At 40.9% G+C, this 22,329-nt stretch overlaps 1 protein-coding gene across 3 annotated transcripts in view; it reads right to left on the reverse strand.

Moving 5' to 3' along the window:
- The window catches only part of LOC143021263 (uncharacterized), a 73,948-nt gene that overhangs the window by 25,234 nt on the left and 26,385 nt on the right, over window positions 1-22,329 (reverse strand). For all 3 annotated transcript variants that reach the window (XM_076178678.1, XM_076178671.1, XM_076178664.1), the window contains exons 11-18: window positions 19,685-19,968; window positions 16,987-17,163; window positions 14,732-14,838; window positions 13,922-14,107; window positions 13,586-13,811; window positions 7,486-7,716; window positions 3,310-3,501; window positions 1,543-1,747 (exon numbers count right to left, since the gene is read on the reverse strand). In XM_076178678.1, the coding sequence (XP_076034793.1) occupies window positions 1,543-1,747; window positions 3,310-3,501; window positions 7,486-7,716; window positions 13,586-13,811; window positions 13,922-14,107; window positions 14,732-14,838; window positions 16,987-17,163; window positions 19,685-19,968 (1,608 nt within the window). The remainder of the gene's footprint in view (window positions 1-1,542; window positions 1,748-3,309; window positions 3,502-7,485; window positions 7,717-13,585; window positions 13,812-13,921; window positions 14,108-14,731; window positions 14,839-16,986; window positions 17,164-19,684; window positions 19,969-22,329) is intronic.

The raw sequence follows: 22,329 nt of genomic DNA on the forward strand, positions 1-22,329 counted from the left end.
TCTAGTGAATTGATGTCCATTCTGTAGGACAGAGACCAAAACTGTACCACATAGTCAAGGATGGATCTAACTATCACTAGAGTTTAATAATTACCTCTGCACTTCTATTCCTTACTGTCCTAGCAATGAAACCTAATGCTCTGTTAGCTTTATTCCTGGTGCTAATGCACTGTTTCCTGGTTTTAAGGTCCAGACTTACTAGAACTCCCAAGTCTCTCTCACACTCAGTTTTCTCTAAATGCGTGTTATCTAAGCTGTATCTATTTTCGGGGTTGTGTAGCCCTACATTTAACACACTACACTTATAGATATTGAAGTTCATTTGCCATTTCACTGACCACGTGAACAATTTGTTAAGATCATCCTGCAGAATCTCTGTGTCTCTCCTGACCTAATTAGGCATCCTATTTTAGTGTCGTCCGCAAACTTACTAACATCACTATTTATCCCATCGTCTAAGTTGTTTATGTACATAATGAACAAGGGACCCAAAACCAAGCCCTGGGGGACCCCACTAGTAACATTGCCCCACCTAGGTTTTACTCCATTTATGGTGTTTTCTGTTACTAATCCAAGCTCTGATCCATTCTTACACTTTTCCTCCTATGCCATGGGCTTTGATTTTATTTAGTAGTCTCTGGTGTGGCACCTTGTCGAACATTTTGCTAAAGTCAAGGTAAATAACATCATAATTATCATTGTTCCTTTCTGGCTACCTCCCTTGTAAGGGGGAAAAAGCCTTGGTATATGTATGTATGATGTAAAAGGATAAAAGATTAGTCACACATGACTTATCCTTGGAGAAACCATGCTGTGAATCACAAATTAAATTATGTCTTTTGATGTGTTCTCTGAGTCTATTTACTATTACTGATTCAAGCATTTTTTCTATAACTGATCTCAAACTGATTGGCCTGTAGTTGCATATAGATGATCTATCTCCCTTCTTTTATTAAAAACAGGAACAACCTTTGCTTGCCTCCAAGCAGTAGGCACAAAACCAGTGTCTACTGATTTATTAAATATTTCTGTTATCCATGATTTTTCAATATTCACAAGGGGTCTCAGGGAAGATTGCTGGCTGAGCGGGTTAGGGTGTAGTTACTTGTGACAAAGGTCAAGGTGACAGTGATTCGAGTCCCGCCACCAGTGAGTTGGACCAAAGGCATGGTTCATTAAACTCCATGCTACAAAGTCCTCTGTAAGGGGCATCGTCCTAGCCTCCTGATAGGAGGAAGTTTGTGATGTTAAACTATATTATCATCACATGGGGTCTTAGAACCTAACGCTCATGAATACCAGGGGATCAATATATACACACACTTCACTCGTCTGCACATATCCAAAACCCTTCGTTGTCCCTTCTGTCTTAGCTCCTTATGAATGACAGATCCCCCCCACCCCCCACCCCCACCCACACACACACATTGCTCAGGTCAGAAGCAGTTCTGCAACACACTTTACCTAGAATGCACCTAATCATTTTCTTTCAAACAGCTCCTGATAACCTTGACTACATTCCTATCAAACCAATCAACTTACCTTCATTCTGTGGTTGGAGTGAGGAGGGAAATAACTCTTGCTGAAACCGAAGGCTGTTTACAGGTTTTTCCACAAGCGTCTTTTCAGGAATGACAGGGGACATATTATTTATAAGACCTGCACTTGTGACATACACCCTCTCAGAACCGATGGGCTTTGGGGTGGGACATCTGTTTATGTTCGAGCTGGAAGCAACATCATTTTTCTGGAAAAGACAAAATGACAAGTAGTAAATGCAATCAATACATTCCTCTGGTCTTTTGCCTACATGATACCTGTCATGGCCATATGTTCGGCCTGTAAGTCATTCAGTAAAGATATTTTGTGGAGCTGTCCAAGACATACGAGTATAGGGCACTGGTATTGTGTTTTCTGTAAGATGGTTGCATTTTGGATGTTAACAATACAAGTCAAATATTTGCACGCACATTAGCTGCCTGATGTATGATGATGTATCACAAAACGTGCATTATAAAATATAAAGTTACTGCTTGTTATACTCATTCTCTTCCACCCCAAATATCTGTAACTACAGAAAACACAATCAAGCCCGTTCACAGAATATGGAAAGCCAACGCCGGCATCGTCATATACTCACTCACGCTTCATGAATCCTATGAAGGCATCATCGTATTCAAGGGGTTAATATCTACTGCTAGACCGATTCTGTGTTGGTACTGTTTCTGTGTGGGCTAGTGACCTTAACAAAGGGAAGCCACTGCAATTCCTGCTTGTCTTGGGAGAGAGTTCCCTGGTGGGTTGATTTCTCATGATATTCTGTGATATGAATGTGTTATGTTTTTGTATGAAAAGGACCAGCGACGGGTACCTGCTTGTGGTTCTTCAAGATGGTCAGCAGATCTGCCCACTTTCAAAACACGTCAACCCCTCACCTCCTTCAGAAGATGAGGATTAGAGCTCTAGAGAAAGAAAGGTGAGAGAAAGATGAGAGAGAAAAAAGTGAGAGAGAAAGATAGGTGAGAGAGAGAGAGAGAGAGAGAGAGAGAGAGAGAGAGAGAGAGAGAGAGAGAGAGAGAGAGAGAGAGAGAGAGAGAGAGAGAGAGAGAGAGAGAGAGAGAGAGAGAGAGAGAGAGAGAGAGAGAGAGAGAGAGAGAGAGAGAGAGAGAGAGAGAGAGAGAGAGAGAGGAAGAAAAAGATGATGATGAAGGAGAGACAGGTTGAGAAGTGAGAGAGAGAGAGAGAGAGAGAGAGAGAGAGAGAGAGAGAGAGAGAGAGAGAGAGAGAGAGAGAGAGAGAGAGAGAGAGGATAAGAAGTGAGGGAGAGACAGGATATTAGGGGAGGGAGAAAGAAAGAGGAGGGAGAGAAAGAGGAGGGAGACTGATAGAGGAAAGAGGGAGAGAAAGAGAAGGGAGAGAGGGAAAGAGGAAGAAAGCAGGGGAGAAATAGAAAGAGGAAGGATGGTGAGAGAAAGAGTAAGAGGCAGGAGATGGAGGAAGAGAGCAAAAAAAAGAATAAGGGAGAAGAGAGAGAGAGAGTAGAAACTCAGGAGAGCGAAATTCTGACGTGCAAGAAGTCCAAACGACTTATAAACATACAGATTGACCTCTCATTAACAGACATTAATTAGCTGTGCTTGTGGAGTTTTCGCTGTGTTTTCGGTGTTTTGGAGTGGTTTTTGGGTGGCGTAGTGATTGCACAGCACTAAACAGCACCAAAAACACTGAAAACGCAGCGAAAACACCGAAAACACAGCTAATTAACGTCCGTTCATGAGAGGCCTAACTGTACAGTGAAATACAACTCACACTGGTGGTGCTCCGGCAAGATGGGTTAGATGTTACAGACAAGGTCAGTTCTTGGGTTGTCACAATAGGTGGAGCTCCAAATGTTGGGTTATTCATGGGGATGACAATAGGAGCTTTGACTTCCTGACTGGGTGGCGGAATGATGAGCTGTGCGCCGCCATTTGGTGTTTGTATGATGACAATATTCTGTACCTGGAAAGATTAGTTAAAAAAAAAAAATAATAATTATCTAATCATGTCACTAGTGAATGGTCCTGCATATACAGATGGTCCACATCCTTAACTATACATACATATGTACATACATGCAGACACATGACAGTCAAAGTGACAGCAAAGATTGGACTCCAGAAAAAAATACAATTTTCGTGGATCTCAATGATGAGGGAGTACCTGTGCTGTATTAGTAGGAAAGGGGAAAGCTCGTGGTGTAGTGGGAAGGTGAAGAAAAAGGGGAAGGGGAGGGAATACTGAGGAGAATGGAAGGAAATGAGGAAGGAGACAAATGGGCCCCAGAAGTCAGAAGGAATCTCAACGAGAGATGCGCAGACAACAGAGGTGAAGTCTAAGAGATTTGTAAAAATATAAAAATTAGAAATATAGATAAGAGTAGTGTAATGGAAGGTGAAGATAATTATTTCCATGGATATAATGATGGAGATGACCTCTCCCAATTAGCAAATCTAGAGGAAAAACTAGAGAAAATGAACGAACAGTGGAAGGTTAGGTTCAGTCAACTTACACGGATTACACAAAGAGTTGATAAATTGGAAGAACTAAAGAAGGAGAACCAAAACCTAAATAAAGAAATAGAAGAATTAAAAAGACAGTTAAAAGAAGTAAAAGATGAGAATGAGGAATTAAAGAAGAATAAAGAGAATAAAGAGTCCATAGCAAAAGAGGTACAGGGTTGGAGAAAAGTCCAAGAGAACAACAAAATTGAATTTAGAGATACAGTAAAACAACAGATGAAAGAACAAACTAAGGACACAGTTATTAAAATAATGAGAGAGGAGAATATAGTAAGAGACTTGGTGGATAAAAAGAAATGTATAATTATATTAGGGATGGAAGAGAAGCATAATCCAAATAGGACTACAAGAGTAAAGGAGAAGGAAAAAGTAAACAAGATATTAAAAGTAGTTCAAGAGGATGAACAAGAAACAGGGAAAGAAATTGAAGAAATATATAGACTAGAGAAATACAATATAGATAAGACCAGACCAATTAAGGTTAAATTCAGGTCACAAATGACAGCAGAGAATATCTTAGCAAAAACAGGGAAACTAGTAAAAAGTGATCAGTATAAACAGGTATGGATAAAAAGAGAAATGAATAAAGAGGAAAGAGAGAAAACAAAAAGACTAGAAGCTAAGGAAAAAAACAGAACAGAATAGAGTCAGACAAAGAGAAATTTTATTGGAGAGTAGTGGATATGAAAGTGAGGAAATGGTTCATAGCAGAGAAAAACAGAAGGGAAATAGAAAACAGGATGGAGGTAGCAGAAAATTAAAAGTGTCTTACACAAATATAGATGGCTTAATAACAGGCTTGAATGAACTGAATGATTACCTGAAGGAAAAAGAAACGGACATAATGGGAATTGTAGAGACAAAATTGAAAGGTCCACTACCACCCAACAGTGTAGGACATGGTGCATATAATTATTGGATTAGAAACAGAGACATAAAACAAGGGAGTAGAGTTATGTTCCTGATTAAGAAGGATATAAATGTGAGGAATGCAATATATGGAAAGAATAGAGTAGAGATGATTATGATGGAAGTAGAGGACAGGGATGGGAAGAGCAGAAAGTTTGTGGTAAATTATGTGCCTCCTAAAACTGCTTCATGGGAAGAGAGAGAACACAAAAATATGTTAGAAGACACAAGTATAACACTAAATAAGATAATGGAAGATGGAGGAAGAATAGTTAGAATGGGTGACTTTAATTGTAAAGAAATCTGCTGGGAAGAGATGACAGTGAAGGGTGGAGATGACCTATGGGGACATGTATCACAGCATCATCCATATACAACCATTCTCCATTTGCCCCTGTCTTCTGTCCTCTCCTATCCTTTCTCAAGAGACATTCCCCTCTTTTCCAAAGCCCTTTTTACCCCATCCATCCATCATATCCTAGGATGCCCCTTCATGTTTACTCCCTCCACATCTGCCTTCCATACCTCTTTTACTAGTCTTTCTTCACTCATTCTTTCCATGTGTCCAAACCATCCCAATACTCTTTCATCAACCCTATTTCCCAACTCCCTTACCACCCCCGTTCTCCTCCTCACCTCCTCATTTCTCACTCTATCGAACCTAGTAACCCCCATCATACTTCTCACACACCTAATATCAAACACATTCAAACTCTTTCTTCCTTTCTTATGTTCCATGTTTCTGCCCAATACAGTGCTGTCAGCACAATCACTCCTTTATACAATCTCCTTTTAGCATCCATTCCCAAATTTCTATTTCTCATTACATTTTTTTAACTCACCAAGGCATTTACTCTCTTCTCTCTATCTACATTCTACCTCCACCTCCACTCCTCCCTTTCCTGCTACATTTGCACCCAAGTATCTAAAATTATCCACTTCCTCCAGTCTCCCTTGATACTCACTTCCAGTCTGCTGCCACTTACTCCCTTTGTACATCTCATCACCTTACTTTTACCCACATTTATCTCCTTTCACACATCTTCCCAAACTCTGTCACTAACTTCCTCAATCCCTCCTCTGATCCTGCTACAAGTACAGTGTTGCCCGCAATCAACGGCTGGCTTATATCCCACTTTTCTCCATTTTATTTAATCATCTCCAATCCCTGACCCACTACCCTTGCATTTACCTCTCGCACCATCCCATCCATGTATAAATTGAACAGTCAGGGTGACATAACACATCCTTGACGAAGTCCCACCTTTACCTCAAACCACTCACTCTCTCCATTTCTAATCCTGACACACGCTCCACTACTCACGTAAAAACTCTTGACAGCTCGTAAAAGTGTTCCTCCTATCCCGTATATCTGCACTACCTCCCACAGTGTCTTCCTGTCTACCCTGTCATAAGCCTTTTCCAGATCCATAAAAGCCCAAAAAACATCCTTACCTTTTCTTATAGCTTTCTCACATATCTGTCTTACCACAAAATTCTGATCTACACAACCCCTACCTGTCCTAAAACCACACTGTTCCTCACCAATTACTCCCTCTGTTCTTCTCCTAATCCTCTCAATCAAGACCCTCCCATAAGCCTTCCCAACTACACTTAACAAGCTAATCCCTCTGAAACTACTACACTCACACTTGTCCCCTTTTCCCTTGTAAAGTGGAACTATACAGGCACTCCTCCAATCCTCCAGCATTCTACCGTCTCTTAAACAAACCTTAAATAACCTCACCAGCCAGTCCACCATCACTATACCTCCTTTTATCTGACATTCAGCATGACATCCAACCAATCCAGGTGCCTTACCTGCTCTCATCATCTTAACAACTGCATTCACTTCATCTTTCCTTATTTCTCCCCCATTTTCCTCACTCATCACTGTCATTTTCTTAGCATTTCCCACTGCAACTACCTTTTTCTCCCTATCCTCCTTGACATTTAGCATACATACATACATATACCAAAGGCATTTTTCCCCTTTATAAGGGAGGTAACCAACTCCCTAAAATACGCTGCCCATCTTCCGCTTATTGCCTTCTCTTCCATTATCATCTCTCCATCTGCACCTTTTACCTTTTCTTCTCTACTTGATTCACCTCCTCTTCCTCTCTTAATTTCTTTCCAAAACATCTTTTTATTACTTTCAAAATTTTCTGTCATACTCTTACCCCATTTCACATCTGCTCTCTTCTTTGCCTCCTTTATCTTATGCTTTACTTCTCTCCTCTTTTCTTTGTACCTCTCGTATGATTCCCTTGTCCTATTTTGTAACCAACCTGTGAAAGCTTGCTTCTTTTCTACAACCTTCTTTGCTTCCTCATCCCACTACTCACTACCACCACTCAAAACAGCCCTGAAACACACAACCTGGCACTAGGTAGTCAATTCCCCAGTATAGGAAAACTAAAAACAGTTTACTTGAAAAACAGCAAGACCTACAAAAACCAGAAAAATATAGTAAGAGGCCTTACACTGTAACTGAGCACAACAATGCAAGTACCTGGTTTTGTTCTGCATTGGAGAACTTTGTGGATTTCTTGGGCTTCACTTCCACAACGGACTTTTTCTTCTTCTCCTTTTCCTCCAGGTAGCGTTTGTAGGTGCTTATAATTTCCTGCCACTGGAAGTTTAATTCTTCTTTGGGGTACTTCTGAACAGGAGATGGTACATACAAGGGGAGGGCTTTCTCATGTGCCTCCTGAAATTCCACCTCACCTGATCTGTAAAATGACTGTAAAAAATAGATATTAAATGAAGCGACCTTGCTGTGGATGTGCTGTGTCTTACTACAGAAGCTAGGGGTGAAGATTACAAAGGATTACAAAGGCAGAGCATGCCGACAGGAGACCTTTTGAGAATGATTGTGTATGGATAATGCTGTGATGCATGAAAGGGAGTGGGTGGGGGATGGGGGGTGAGGGAGTGTGTTTAGAAAAATAATTTGATGTAGCCTGAAGTTATTTTTCCCCATCATCTTTTTTCTGCAAAAGGGAATGGAGGGGGAGGTGATGGGTAGTGAGGGAATATGATTAAAAAAATAAATTGATACAGCCTGGTTATTTTTCCCATCATCTTTTTCTGCATACGGGAACAGAGAGGGATGTCGCCAATTTAATGAAATGGCCTTGCTGTGGATGTGCTGTGTCTTGTGACACTGCTTCTGACCCAGAGCAATGGGTGAGATGCAGGGATGACCCGTTATCCAGGAAGAGCTAAGATAAGAGGGAGGGAGTGGGATGAATGGGACTGGAGTATGTGGGTGATGGAATGGGAGGGAGTGGATTTTATGCCATTGTTTTTTGCTGTGGATGTGCTGTGTCTTGCGACACTGCTTCTGACCCAGGGCAGTGGACAAGGTGCAGGGATGACCCGTCATCCAGGAGGTGCTAAGATAAGAGGGAGGGTGGAGGGGTGTGGAGTGTATTCAGGGATGGAATGGGTGGGAATGATTTTATGTCTTTTCCTTTTTGGCTAACTCCCTTGTAAGGGGGAAAAAGCCTTGGTATATGTACAGTAGCCGCGAAAAGTTTGGGCGCAAAATTATAGGCGCCCCAACTTTCCCCTAAACTCAAAACATGCGAAAAATACAACTTTCCACCCAAACTTTTCGCTATTTTTCAATGCTAGCGTTTGTACCCGTATTTAGCCGAGACAATGCATACTATTTGGCAACTCTGTTTAGGCGCACTCGATGTCACATGGAGTCAGTTTCTAAACATCTCTCACGGAGAGTAGTCTTTTTTTTGCGGTGGTCTCTGTTTTTGTGCCTTGATATCTCCGTAATGGGAAGTGGTAAAGAGCTGGAAAGAGACACAGTTGTTCCAATCATAACCCTCTATAAGGAGGGTTATAAGTGTAAAGATATTGCTACTCGTGTGGGAATTGGAGTGCGTCAAGTGCAAAAGTGGACCAAGAAATTATGAGACGAAGGAAGTGACATCATTCGTACTCCAAAGCATCGCTCTGGTCGGCCAAGGAAGATATCAAATCGTACTTCTACGGTTCTAACTGCCTCCTACAGTTATTAGGAGGCAGTTAGAACCGTAGAAGTACGATTTGATATCTTCCTTGGCCGACCAGAGCGATGCTTTGGAGTACAAATGATGTCACTTCCTTCGTCTCGAAATTTTTTGGTCCACTTTTGCACTTGACGCACTCCAATTCCCACACGAGTAGCAATATCTTTACACTTATAACCCTCCTTATAGAGGGTTATGATTGTAACAACTGTGTCTCTTTCCAGCTCTTTACCACTTCCCATTACGGAGATATCAAGGCACAAAAACAGAGACCACCGCAAAAAAAAGACTACTCTCCGTGAGAGATGTTTAGAAACTGACTCCATGTGACATCGAGTGCGCCTAAACAGAGTCGCCAAATAGTGTGTATTGTCTCGGCTAAATACGGGTACAAACGCTAGCATTGAAAAATAGCAAAAAGTTTGGGTGGAAAGTTGTATTTTTCGCATGTTTTGAGTTTAGGGGAAAGTTGGGGCGCCTATAATTTTGCGCCCAAACTTTTCGCGGCCACTGTATGTATGTATGTTTTTTGGCTACCTCCCTTGTTAGGGAGAAAGCCTTTGGTATATGTATGAATGTATTTTACCTAGTTGTATTTTACAGGTAGGACAGCTATGCTTGTGGTGTCCCGTCTTCATATTTCATTTTATCTGGACTGTTTTTAAATTCATGTATTGTTTTTGCACACACCTCTTTCTCATCTAACTTGTTCCAAATGTCTATTACTCTGTGGGGAAAGCTGTTCTTTTTCAGATCTCTTCTATAACTGTCTTTCTTGATTTTCTTTCCGTGTCCTCTTGTATTTCTACTATCCCATTTTATTAGATCCTCTCTATCAACAGTTTCTATGCCTTTCATGATTCTATAAATAGTTATCAAGTCTCCTCTTTCTCTTCTTTGCTCTAATGTCTGTAGCTCAAGTTTTGTTAGTCTCTCATCATATGATAGTTCTGAGTGTTGAGGCCAATTTTGTAATTGCTCTTTGTATTCTTTCAAGTTTTGTTATACATTTTTTTGTACTTGGTGACCACATCATCGCTGCATATTCCAATCTTGGTCTTATCAGTGACTAGTATTTTCTTCACCATTTCTTCATCCAGGTATGTAAATGCCACTTTGATTGTTCTTATTAAATTATAAGTTTCTCCAAAAATTTTGTTTATATGTTTCTCAGGGGACATATTATTCATAATAATGACTCCCAGGACCTTCTCATTTTCTACTTTTTTTATTTCTTCTCCCAATTTATATGATCCCACTACTCTTTTTTTGCTTCTTCCAAATTCCATTATACATTTCTTAATATTGAATTCCATCTCCCACTTCCTACTCCATTCCCATACTTTATTGAGATCACTCTGTAGCGACTCACAATCTTCTTCAGTGTTCACTTTTTTCAACAATTTTGCATCATCCGCAAAGAAGCTCATATAACTTTCAATTCCTTTATCCATATCATTAATATATATAGGAAACATTATTGGGGCCAGAACTGTTCCTTGTGGAACACCACTTATCACTTCATCCCAATTAGAGTGTTTGTCTATCACTACACTCATTTTTCTTTCATGCAAGAAGTCTTCCATCCACTTCAGCAGTTTGTCCTGTATTCCTCCTGCAGTTTCTAATTTCTTAAGCAACTTCTTACGTGGCACCTTATCAAAAGCTTTTTTCAGGTCTAGAAATACACAATCAGCCCATCCATCTCTTTCTTGTACATCTATTAGCCTTGAATAGAAACACATTAAGTTTGTGACACATGATCGTCCTTGTCTAAATCCAAATTGGATTAAGTACATTGATTTTTTCCAAATACCTTACCCATCTACTTCTGATAATTCTTTCACAAATTTTTGCTATCGTACTTATTAGAGAGACCGGTCTATAGTTAGTAGGGTCTTCCTTGTTTCCCCCTTTATACATTGCTACTATATTTGCTCTTTTCCAATCTTTTGGAACTTTTCCTTCTTTGAATGAACTGTTTATTAGACTATGTATTTTGTCTGTTAGTTCATTCCTGCATTCTCTCAAAATCCAGTTTGCCATTTCATCTGGTCCATGAGATTTTCTGACATCATGATTACTCTAAGTGTTTCATTATTTCATTCCTTAATACTTCTATCTCTTTCATAGGGGGGACTTTCTCCTCCCATTCGATATCTCTAGGTTGTATATTATCCCTTGTAAACACCGATTTAAAATGTTTGTTCATAATTTCTGCCATTTCTATTTCCTCTGTGTATTCAACTCCCCCTTGTCGTAGTTTCTCTAATTCTTGTTTGTTTTTCAGTTTGCTGTTTACAAATCTATAAAATGGTTTTGGTTGATCTTTACATTTTTCTATGACATTTTTTTTCGTATTTTCTCTTTTTTTCTCTGCAAACTTGTACATATTCATTTCTATAACTAGTATATATTTTCCATTTTTCAGGTCTTTTACCTTTTTTCCATTTTATCCAAGTTTTATCTCTTTTGTCTTTTAACTCCCTACATCTTTTGTTGTGCCAGCACTTTACATATTCTTTTTCTTGCTTTTGTCTTGGAACATACTTTTCCACTCCTTTATAAATTTTTGTCATAATATTCCATTTCTCTTCTAATGTTGTTTCCTCCTTGTGTATTCTTTCCCAGTCTGCTTTTTGAAAGAATTATCTAATTTTATTAAAAAAAAAATAATAATAATCATACATCAATCTTCCTTTTCTATATTGTTCATTTTTTTTCATGTATTTTTCCTCATTTAGTTCCAGTTCAACCAATATGTGGTCACTTTTACTTATTGGTGTCTTATATTCAATCTTGTCCACTATTTCAGGTTTTGATGTGATTATTAGGTCCAGATTCAATGGTTCTTCCTCATTTCTATACCTAATATTCTCTTGAATCCATTGCATCATTGAATGTTCTATAATCATGTCAAGTAGTACATTTCCCCATAGGTCATCTCCATCCTTCAAGGCCATCTCTTCCCAGCAGATTTCTTTACAATTAAAGTCACCCATTATAGCTATTCTTCCTCCATCTTCCATTATCTTATATAGCATTATCCTTGCATCTTCTAACATATTTTTGTGTTCTCTTCCCACAAAGCCGTTTTAGGAGGCACATAATTTACTACAAACTTCCTGCTCTTCCAATCCTTATCTTCCATCTCCATCATAATCATCTCTACTCTATTCTTTCCATATGTGACATTCCTCACATTTATATCCTTCTTAGGAACATAACTCCACCCCCTTGTTTTACCTCTCTGTTTCTAATCCAATAATTATATGCACCATGTCCTACACTGTTGGGTGGTAGTGGACCTTTCAATTTTGTCTCTACAATTCCCATTATGTCTGGCTGTTTTTCCTTCAGGTAGTCATTCAGTTCATTCAAGCCTGTTATTAAGCCATCTATATTTGTGTAAGACACTTTTAATTTTCTGCTACTTCCATTGCGTTTTCTGTTTCCCTTCTGTTTTTCTCTGCTATGAACCATTTACTCACTTTCATATTCACTACTCTCCGATAGAATTTCTCTTTTTCTGACTCCATTCTTTTCTCGTTTTTTTCCCTTAGCTTCTAGTCTTTTTTTATTTTTCCTCCTCTCTTTCCTCTTTATTCATTTCTCTTTTTATCCATACCTGTTTATATTGTTCACTGTCTGCTAGTTTCCCTGCTTTTGCTAAGATATTTTCTGCTGTTGTTTGTGACCTGAATTTCAACTCAATTGGTCTGGTCTTATCTGTATTGTATTTCCCTAGCCTATATATTTCTTCTATTTCTTTCTCTGTTTCTGGTTCATCTTCTTGAACTACTTATATCTGCAGTTCCATTATACCTCTAAATTCCATTTTGTTGTTCTCTTGTACTTTTTTCCAACCACTTATCTCTTTTGCTATGGACTCTTTATTCTCTTTATTACTCCTCTTCAATTCCTCATTCTCTTCCTTTACTTCTCTTAACTGTCTTTTTAATTCTACTATTTCTTTAGTTAGGTTTTGATTTTCCTTCTTTAGTTCTTCCAGCTTATCCACTCTTTGAGTAATTAATTTTATTTGGTTAAACTTAGCTTCCCAATTTTCATTCATTTCTTTTAGCTTCTCCTCTAGATTTACTAGTTGGGGAAGGTTGTCATTTCCTCCCTCATTAAATCCATGGAAATAGTTATCTTCACCTTCTATTGCACTGTTCTTATCTATATTTCTAATCTTTACATTTTTACTAATTACATTGACTTCACCACTATTGTCAGGCCGTCTCTTGTTTACATACCGTCTGAGTTCCTGGGCCCTATCTTCCCATTCCTCATTTCCTTCCATTTTCCTCAGTAATCCCTCCCCTTCTCCTTTTTCTTCACCTTCCCACTACACCACGAGCTTTCCTCTTCCCTATTAATACAACACAGGTACTTCCTTGTATTGTGATCCTCAAAATTTGAAGATATCACCGGAGTCCAGACTTCGCTGTCACTCCGACCGACGTGTGTGTGTGTGTATGTGTTTCTCTTGCGTGTCTGTGTGTGTATGTGAAAGCATGCATACATGTGTACAAGCTTGCATACACATATGTGTCCATCAAAATCTCCACTACATACCATTATAGGATTCTTGCTGTAGAGTTCTTTATTCCTGTTCCGTAGGTTCTTGGCTCTTGTATACAGCTGCTGCACTGACTTTAACACGACCAAGTTCTCTGAGATGTCCTTCAGAGCCTCTTGAACATCTCCAAAGTGTTCTCTCCTCCTCCGAACCTTACATTTCTCTTTGTCACTGTATTGTGGCAGGTGGCCTAAATGTTTCTTTAGTCCCATGGCTAGCAGACTGTCAAAGAAACAGATTCAAATGCAATATCAACAAGGGCAGTTTAAACCAATACAAAATGGAGGAAATAAACACGGAAGAAAAGAAGAAAGTTCTCCACCTTTACTTACAGGTCTTCAGAGGGGAGGAAAGGTGCTTTGTTCATTACATTCTTCCTTTTAACAGGATTAATGAACATACGCTCTGGAAGCAAGTCAGCAAATGGGAAGGCAATGGATTCTGCAATTGTTTCCACTACATCAGGATGGAGGCTCAATTTGTTGTAGCGATAACTTGGTTTTGATACCTTGGATTCCCTAAAGGAAAAGAGAAAAAGTTGACCAACTTGGTGAATGCCATGGGAAATAAACCACTTCTTATTTGCAGATGACACTACTTTAAAGGTTGATTCTATGAAGATGACTGAAGCAGCTAGTGAATGAATGAGAAAAGACTAGCAAAGAGTGAAGAAACCAGTAGTGGATGGAGTGAGCTTGAGAGAAAGACAGAATGAGATGGATGGATGGATGAGTGAATACTATGGATGTATTTGGAATGTTTATGGAAGGAAAAGAGAGTGCAAATGATAGGAGTGACGGAGGGAGATTGTGAATAGATGAAGAGATGACACTATTTTGATCTGCTTCATTTGAGTACATGAGAAGGGGAGAGAGAGGTCAACATATGGTAAAGCAGTGAGGGTAAATCAGCTCCAGCTGTCAAGGCCTGCTGTGGAAGAGCTGTGCCTCATTGCATTACCTTGAGTCCTGCCATCACTTAGAGGTGTCTTCCATAGGAAAAGAGTCTTGATAGGTTTGACAGTGGAAAGCAAGTAAATGATTCTCTCCAGCATCCATCTCAAAAAATCACCACTTGCAGTGGTTCCAGATGAAGTACATGATAAAAATACACACATTAAAAAAGGGATATAAAAAACTAACCCTTCCTGTTGAACGTTTCCAGTAGCCTTTGCCTTAAGAGTCGAGATGGCCTCTAAAGCTGGCTCCAAGTTCCAGGGCGCCGACCCGGCAGTTCTTTTCAGTTCTTCCTGTTGAATAATCAGTTAAGTTCTTACTTACTGTACCAAACAACATATATGATGTGTTTCCCAACAAATTCAGTCAAAACTGTACCAATATATAAAGACATATACCCTGTCAACCCTGTGGGAAAAGTGCTTTCACTCATTTAAACACTTCTACAGCAAGTGTCTGGAATGTAGGGGATGTAGGGGGCCTCACTGAAGGCAAACTCTGGAAAGTTTCATTGGGGGGGGGGAAGGAGGAGGAGGAGGACGGTGTCTGTCCCTGGCAAAGTCTCAGTGTGGAAGGTGGCTAGAGATAGCTTCCTCAGGTCCCGAGGCCGTCTGTCCTTGGTGAACTCCTGGTGACCCCTTATATTCACCAGGATCAGGTCACGACCCTCACATTAACTGTCCCGTGAGAGATACTCAGCACAACTGGGGGGTCTGCAGATGTTCCAGGAGACCTGTTTTGTCCACAGACCTTAAGGACCCATTTTGTCCAACCCGATGCAGCCAGGTCATGACCTCAGGGCAGCTAGTGACTGCCAGGTTTTCAGTCCCTGAGGACCTTCAGAGGCTCCAATGCTACTTACGCATCACCAGCAAGTGATGCATAAGCGTGCTTTTCCTTTTATACTGGCTACATCCACTTTATATTATTCATTTGTATGTCACAACCTTAGTAGAGTCAAAAGCCTGTCAATTTACACTTTTCATTCTGAATGGTGACTGATTTGGTTTATTGTCGTGAACTCCCCATTACCAGGAGACTAGGACGGTGCCACTTTACAGAAGACTTTGTACATACATACATACATATACCAATAGCTTTTTCCCCCTTACAAGGGAGGTAGCCAAAGTCAGACATAATCCACTACCATCCATTTCATCCCCACATACTCGACTCCCAATCACCACACCCCCCTTCCTTTTTCTTGACTCCTCCTGGATGACAGGTCATCCCTGCATCTTGCCCACTACCCTGGGTCAGAAGCAATGTAGCAAGACACAGCACATCCACAGCAAAACCACTTCATTTAATCGGTGACCCCATCTCCGTCCCCTCATGCAGAAAAAGAGAAGATATGGAGAAATCCCTTCAGGCTGTGTCAAAATATCATTCTCACACATTCCCTATCCCCCCATCCCCCACCCACTCCCCCTCATGCATCCCAGTATCTACCATGCATAATAATTCTTCATTCACCCCTATTTTCTGTCTTCTCCCTTCCTTCCTCAACAGACATTCCCCTCTTTCCCAATGCCCCTTTTACCCCATCCATCTATCTTGTCCTTGGTCGCCCTTCATGTTCACTCCTTCCACCTCTGCCTTCTACATCTCTTTTACTAATCTTTCTTCATTCATTCATTCCATGTGTCCAAACCATCCCAATATTCTTTCATCAACCCTATCTCCCAACTCCCTTTCCACCCCCACTCTCCTCACCTCCTTGCTTCACTCTATCCAGCCAAGTAACCCCTATCATACTTCTCAGGTATTTCATCTCAAACACAATTAAACTCTTGCTCTCTTATATTCCATGTTTCTGCCTTGTACAGTGCTGTCTGCACAATCACTCCTTCATAAAATCTCCTCTTAGCATTCATTCCAGAATGTTTATTTCTCATTACACTCTTTATTCCCCCAAGGCACTTACTTGCTCCTCTCAATCTACATTCTACCTCCACCTCCACTCCTCCCTTTCCCACCACATTCACACCCAAGTATCTAAATCTATTCAATTCCTCCTGTCTCTATTCCTTAACACTCACTTCCAATTTGCTGTCATCCTCTCCCCTTGTACATCTCATCACCTTACTTTTACCCATTTATCTTTAACTTCCTTCTTTCGTACACCTTCCCAAATTCCATCACTAACTTCCTTAGAATCTCCTCTAATCCTGCTACAAGTGCAGTGTACATACATACATATACCAAGGCTTTTTCCCCCTTACAAGGGAGGTAGCCAAAAAGGAAAAGGCATAAAATCATTCCCACCCATTCCATCCCTGAATACACTCCACACCCCTCCACCCTCCCTCTTATCTTATCACCTCCTGGATGACGGGTCATGCAGTGTATAAGTTTAAAAAAATAGTTAAGTACACACCATCTCCCTAAACTTCAGGAATAATGTAGACCAAAAGAACAACAATACCCTTGCTACTGACCAGACGCAATACACCCTGATCTTGGATGTTCTTCAGACTGGGTTCTCCATGACACAGCATGACAGTCTGTGTGAGGAGCTGCACGTGCTGCATCATCTGGCTTTGGATCACTGCACGGTGTTCCTTTTCTATCGAGGGAAGAGCAATTTCCACCCACACCTCACAGGGCTTGGCTGGCTGAAGAGGTAAAAACAATGAAAAAGTAATAATTAATTGCCATTTCATGAATGCAAATGAACCTCAGTCACTTCAACCTGCTGGCATATGTTACAGATTTGTTTTACATACACATACATACACCAAAGGCTTTTTCCCCCTACACGGGGGGTAGCCAAAAAGAAAAAGGCATAGAAACCACTCCCACCTACTCCATTTCCTATATATTCCACTCCCCTCCACCCTCCTCCCTCCCTCTTATCTTGGCACCTCCTGGATGACAGGTCATCCCTGCATCCTGTCCACTGCCCTGGGTCAGAAGCAGTGTCGCAAGACACAGCACATCCACAGCAAGGCCACTTCATAATTTCGGCGACCCCCCTCTGTGTCCCCCCATGCAGAAAAGGAGAAGACGGGGAGAAAACCCTTCGGGCTGCGTCAATATTTTTTCTCATACATACTTCCTCACCCCCCATTCCCCACCCACTCCCTCTCATGCATCACAGCATCATCTATACACAACCCCTCTCCATTTAGGTTTGTTTTAGTTAATGCTAAACAATCTATTGAAATTCTGGAAGGTTGACTCATTACCGATATCTCAATAAATCAAACCCCTCTTCATCCCTATTGTCAGACATTTTTTTTCTCCTGCAGGATAGATTCAGGACCATGTTCCAAGACATCAAGACCCCTACCACTCCAATATCTCTTCCTCTGGTAAGTACAACTGCTTGTACGGAACAACTTATACATTATGCCACCTAGTTTCCTCATATATGGGAAAACCTAAACAGTTATGTACAATATAACTGGGTTCCAAAGAAAAAATATTAGCTGGGTTTAAAAAGTTAAACATACTGTAGGAATATTCAATATATTGAAATGAATAGAAGTTCTTCTAGTACAAATTTCTGGTATTCAAGGATTTCCTAAGTTTACATGGCACCTGATTAAACTTGAGGTGTATTTGAGATGAGGTGCCTGAGAAGTATGATAGGGGTTACTAGGCTGGACAGTGAGAAATGAGGAGGTAAGGAGGAGAATAGGGATGGGAAGGGAGTTGGTAGATAGGGTTGAAGAAAGAGTACTGGGATGGTTTGGACACATGGAAAGAATGAGTGAAGACAGATTAGTAAAAGAAGGTTGGAAGGCAGAGGTAGAGGGAGTGAACATGAGGGGGCAACCAAGGATGAGATGGATGGATGGGGTAAAAGGGACTTGGATGTCTGTTGAGGAAGGAAGGGAGAAGACAGAAGATAGAGGTGAATGGAGAATGGTTGTGTATGGATAATGCTGTGATACATGAAAGGAACTGGGTGGGGGATGAGGGAGTATGTGTGGAAAAATAATTTGACACAGCCCAAAGGGATTTCTCCCCATCTTCTCTTTTCCTGCATGAGGGGAGAGAGAGAGGGGAGGTCACTGATTTAATGAAGAGACCTTGCTACGGATGTGCTGTGTCTTGCGACTGCTCCTGACCCAGGGCAGTGGGCAATATGCAGGGATGACCCTTCATCCAGGAGGAGCCAAGATAAGGAGGAGGGAGGGGGTGGATGGGAGTGGAGTATGTGGGGATGGAATAGGTGGGAGTGGATTTTATGCCTTTGTTTTTTTTGGCTACCTCCCTTGCAACGGGGAAAAAGCCTTTGGTATGTGTATGTATGTATGTATGTATGTAAGATGAGTGCATGTGATGGGGTGTCAACATGTCATAACGTTATGTAATGTAATGTGATCAACTGATTCAATACAACATCGCAAACTCCCTCCATCAGGCATATTGATTATATTTTGTAGTTGGTCACCAATTAAATGAAGTGGCCTTGTTGTGGATGTACTGTGTCTTGTTACATTGCTTCTGACCCAGGGCAGTGCGCAAGGTGCAGGGATGATCTGTTATCCAGGAGGAGCTAAGAAAAGGGGGAGGGAAAGGGAGTTGAGAGATCGGGTTGATGAATGAGTATTGGGATGGTTTGGACACATGGAAAGAATGAGTGAAGAAAGACTACTATAAGAGGTGTGGAAAGCAGATGTGGAGAGAGTGAACATGAGGGGGCGACCTAGGATGAGATGGATGGATGGGGTAAAAGGGTTTTTGGGAAATAGGAGAATGTCTGTTGAGGAAAGATGGGAGAGGACAGAAGACGGGTGAATGGAGAATGGTTGTATATGGATGATGCTGTAATGCATGAGGTGGAATGGGTGGAGGATGGGGGTTGAGGAAGTATATGTGAGAAATAATTTGATGCAGCCTGAAGAGATTTCTCCCCATCTTTTCCTTTTCTGCATGAGGCGACAGAGAGGGGGGGTCGCCGGCAGTGGATGAGATGCAGGGATGACCCGTCATCCAGGAGGTGCTAAGATAAGAGGGAGGGAAGTGGGTGGAGGGGAGTGGAGTATGATAGGGATGGAATGGGTGGGAGTGGTTTTTATGCCTTTGTTTTTTGGCTACCTCCCTTATAAGGGGAGAAAAATGCCTTTGGTGTATGTAGAAAAAATCAATATATACTGTAATGAATAAAACTCAGTAACTACCCACCTGTTCAGTGACTTCCTCTATAAGTTGTGGATGAATTAGGCCTTGACTTAACGAATTAATGTTAGAAATACTGACATTCAAATTCTTCTTCCCTTTGTCCCCATCACTATGGTTTCCCTTATCAAGTGAATCAAAGAGCTCATTCATAAGTGCACTCAGTTCTTTCTTGGTGATCTGGACAGCCCGATCACCCCTCATGTCTTCAGCCAAATCAGTCTCGTCCTCCTTGTCTTCAAGAATGTTGTACTCTGGGTCAGCCTCCTCATCTTCGTTCGGTACATTTTCTGTTGCATGATGAAAACAGAAGAATAAAATATATTCTCAAAAGTTTACTTCTGGGGGAATAAGAGGCATGAAACCAAGAAAGTGAAATACGATACAGAATGATTTAGGGTAGACCAAGTTACTGGTGGGTGGATGGGTAGAATGAACCAGCGAGGGCAAACAGTCATGATGTTAAACGACAGAAAATCTGCATGAGTGACACAGAGCTGGAGAAGAATATACACACAGGTAATGCCTTGTCTCGAGAGAGGGGTGCACTGGGAATGAACTGGCAGCAATGATAAGAGAAATAAGATACATACATACATACATATACCAAAGGTTTTTTCTCTTTGGTATATGTATGTATGTATGTATTTTATTTCTTTCATCAGTGCTGCCAGTTCATTCCCAGTGCACCCCTCTCAGATACAATCAAGTAATACATTACCCAAACAAAGGGACCCGCAACTCCCAAATAACTGGCAAAAGTCACTGGAATGACCTGTAAGTCACTTAAGGAAGAAATACTATTTTGTTGTCAAGGTATGGCCAAGGTGGAGCAGTGTAAGATAAGGTGTTTAGTGTCATTTGAATGATGGCTGCATCTAGGGCAGTTGGTTTCCATAGCCAAGCCTACTTAGTGCTAGATGGCAACCAGAACGCAAGCACACTAATGTGGCTCTGGCTTCTCTTGATGTGGACCTTTCAGTCAGGCAGTCTACTGCCTCAGGCTCTAGTAGAGACTCGCACCATCCGGGTAACCAGCAATGGCCATTGGGTGGGTCCGCAAGTCACTCATGGAAGAAATATTGTGTTGCTGTCGACAGATTGTGTGAGATATTGCAGAATGAGGTACTCTGTGTCTTCTGCATGGTTACTGCATCTAAGGTAGTTTGATTTTGTGGACAAGCATATTCTGTGTTGATATTGTTTTAATACTGGATGGGCGTCCTGAATACAAGTGTTCTAGTACAGCTATTACTTCTCTTAAAGAGAGATTTTTGTGGGGCTCATGGGTGTTCGTGGAGTACTGAGTTTGGTGGTCTATCTTGGAGAGCGTCTTTAGGGATCTATGTGTAAATGAATCTATGTGCACATGTATTGTGTGATAGAGGTGGGAGGTTGTTCCATATGTCTGAGTAGCATTTTTTTTTTTTTTTTTTTTCATTTAGCTGGTAGTATGACCTGTCATCCAGGATGTGCCAAGATAAGAGTGAGGGTAGAGGGTGCAGGGGGGTGGAGTGTATTAGAAATGGAATGGGTGGGGATGTTTTTTTTATGCCTTTGTTTTTTGGCTACCTCCCTTGTAAGGGGGAAAAAGCCTTTGGTATATGTATGTGTGTAGCTGGTGGTGCCTGTATGATATAATGAGATGGGTGGTTGGTGTTTAGGGTTCTAGCATAGAACTATATACTTACCATTTTTTTTTTTGTGTGTGTGTGTGTGTGGAGGGAGTAAATAATTTGATGGTCAGTCCTAAAGAGCTTGTTCTATGATCCAAGTGTGATATGTTTTTGTGCGGATATATTGTGTGGTACAGATGGTAGGTTGTTGTAGATGTTTTAGTAGTATATTGCTGGTATAGCTTTTTCTTGCATTCAGTTGGTTGTGTTAATGTGCTATGATAAGATGAGTGAGTAAGGTTGTGGGGTCTTGCACAGAACAGTGTATCTATCATTTCCATATGGTATCCTATGGCTTTTGAGGGGACAGAGAGGGCGGAGGTCACCGATTAAATGAAGAGGCTTTACTATGGATGTGCTGTGCCTTGCTACACTGCTTCTGACCCAGGGCAGTGGGTGAGATGCAGGGATGACCCGTAATCCAAGAACCAAGAAAAGAGGGAGGGAGGGGTTGTGAACGGGAGAGTAGTATGTAGGGAAGAAATGGGTGGGAGTGGATTCGTGCCTTTAACTACCTCCCTTGTATGGGGGAAAAAGCCATCGGAATATGTATGTATCCTATGGTGAGGATATTGGTGTCTGGTGTTCAGAAATAGCTCTACAACAGTACAACATAAACAACAGTCCAACATTTCTTCCCATAAATATCTATGGAAGGACCCAGGGAGTGTTGCAATCCATCGTGAGAGTACGGTTTTCCAGTCCCTAACTTGAGACAACAATTATAATCAAGTTTACACTGCTCAAGCTCACCTGTTGTCACCTAGGTGCCAGATTAAATCTGCAATCTAAAACCCACCAATTATGTTAGCACATTTTTTCCTGACAACCTTATTCTGCTGAATGAAGGTAGGCCTCCAAACTGACGAGAGTCCAGATCCGTCAACAACTGTTCAGCCTAATATCTAATTGGAAAACAGGATAAAATTCCAAGGCACTATGCAGAGCAATAGATTCTTATCATGCTGAAAAGAT

Source organism: Oratosquilla oratoria, chromosome 3 (genome assembly GCF_046742065.1).
Source record: "Oratosquilla oratoria isolate Oo_2021 chromosome 3, ASM4674206v1, whole genome shotgun sequence".
NCBI classification, from domain to species: Eukaryota; Metazoa; Arthropoda; class Malacostraca; order Stomatopoda; family Squillidae; genus Oratosquilla; species Oratosquilla oratoria.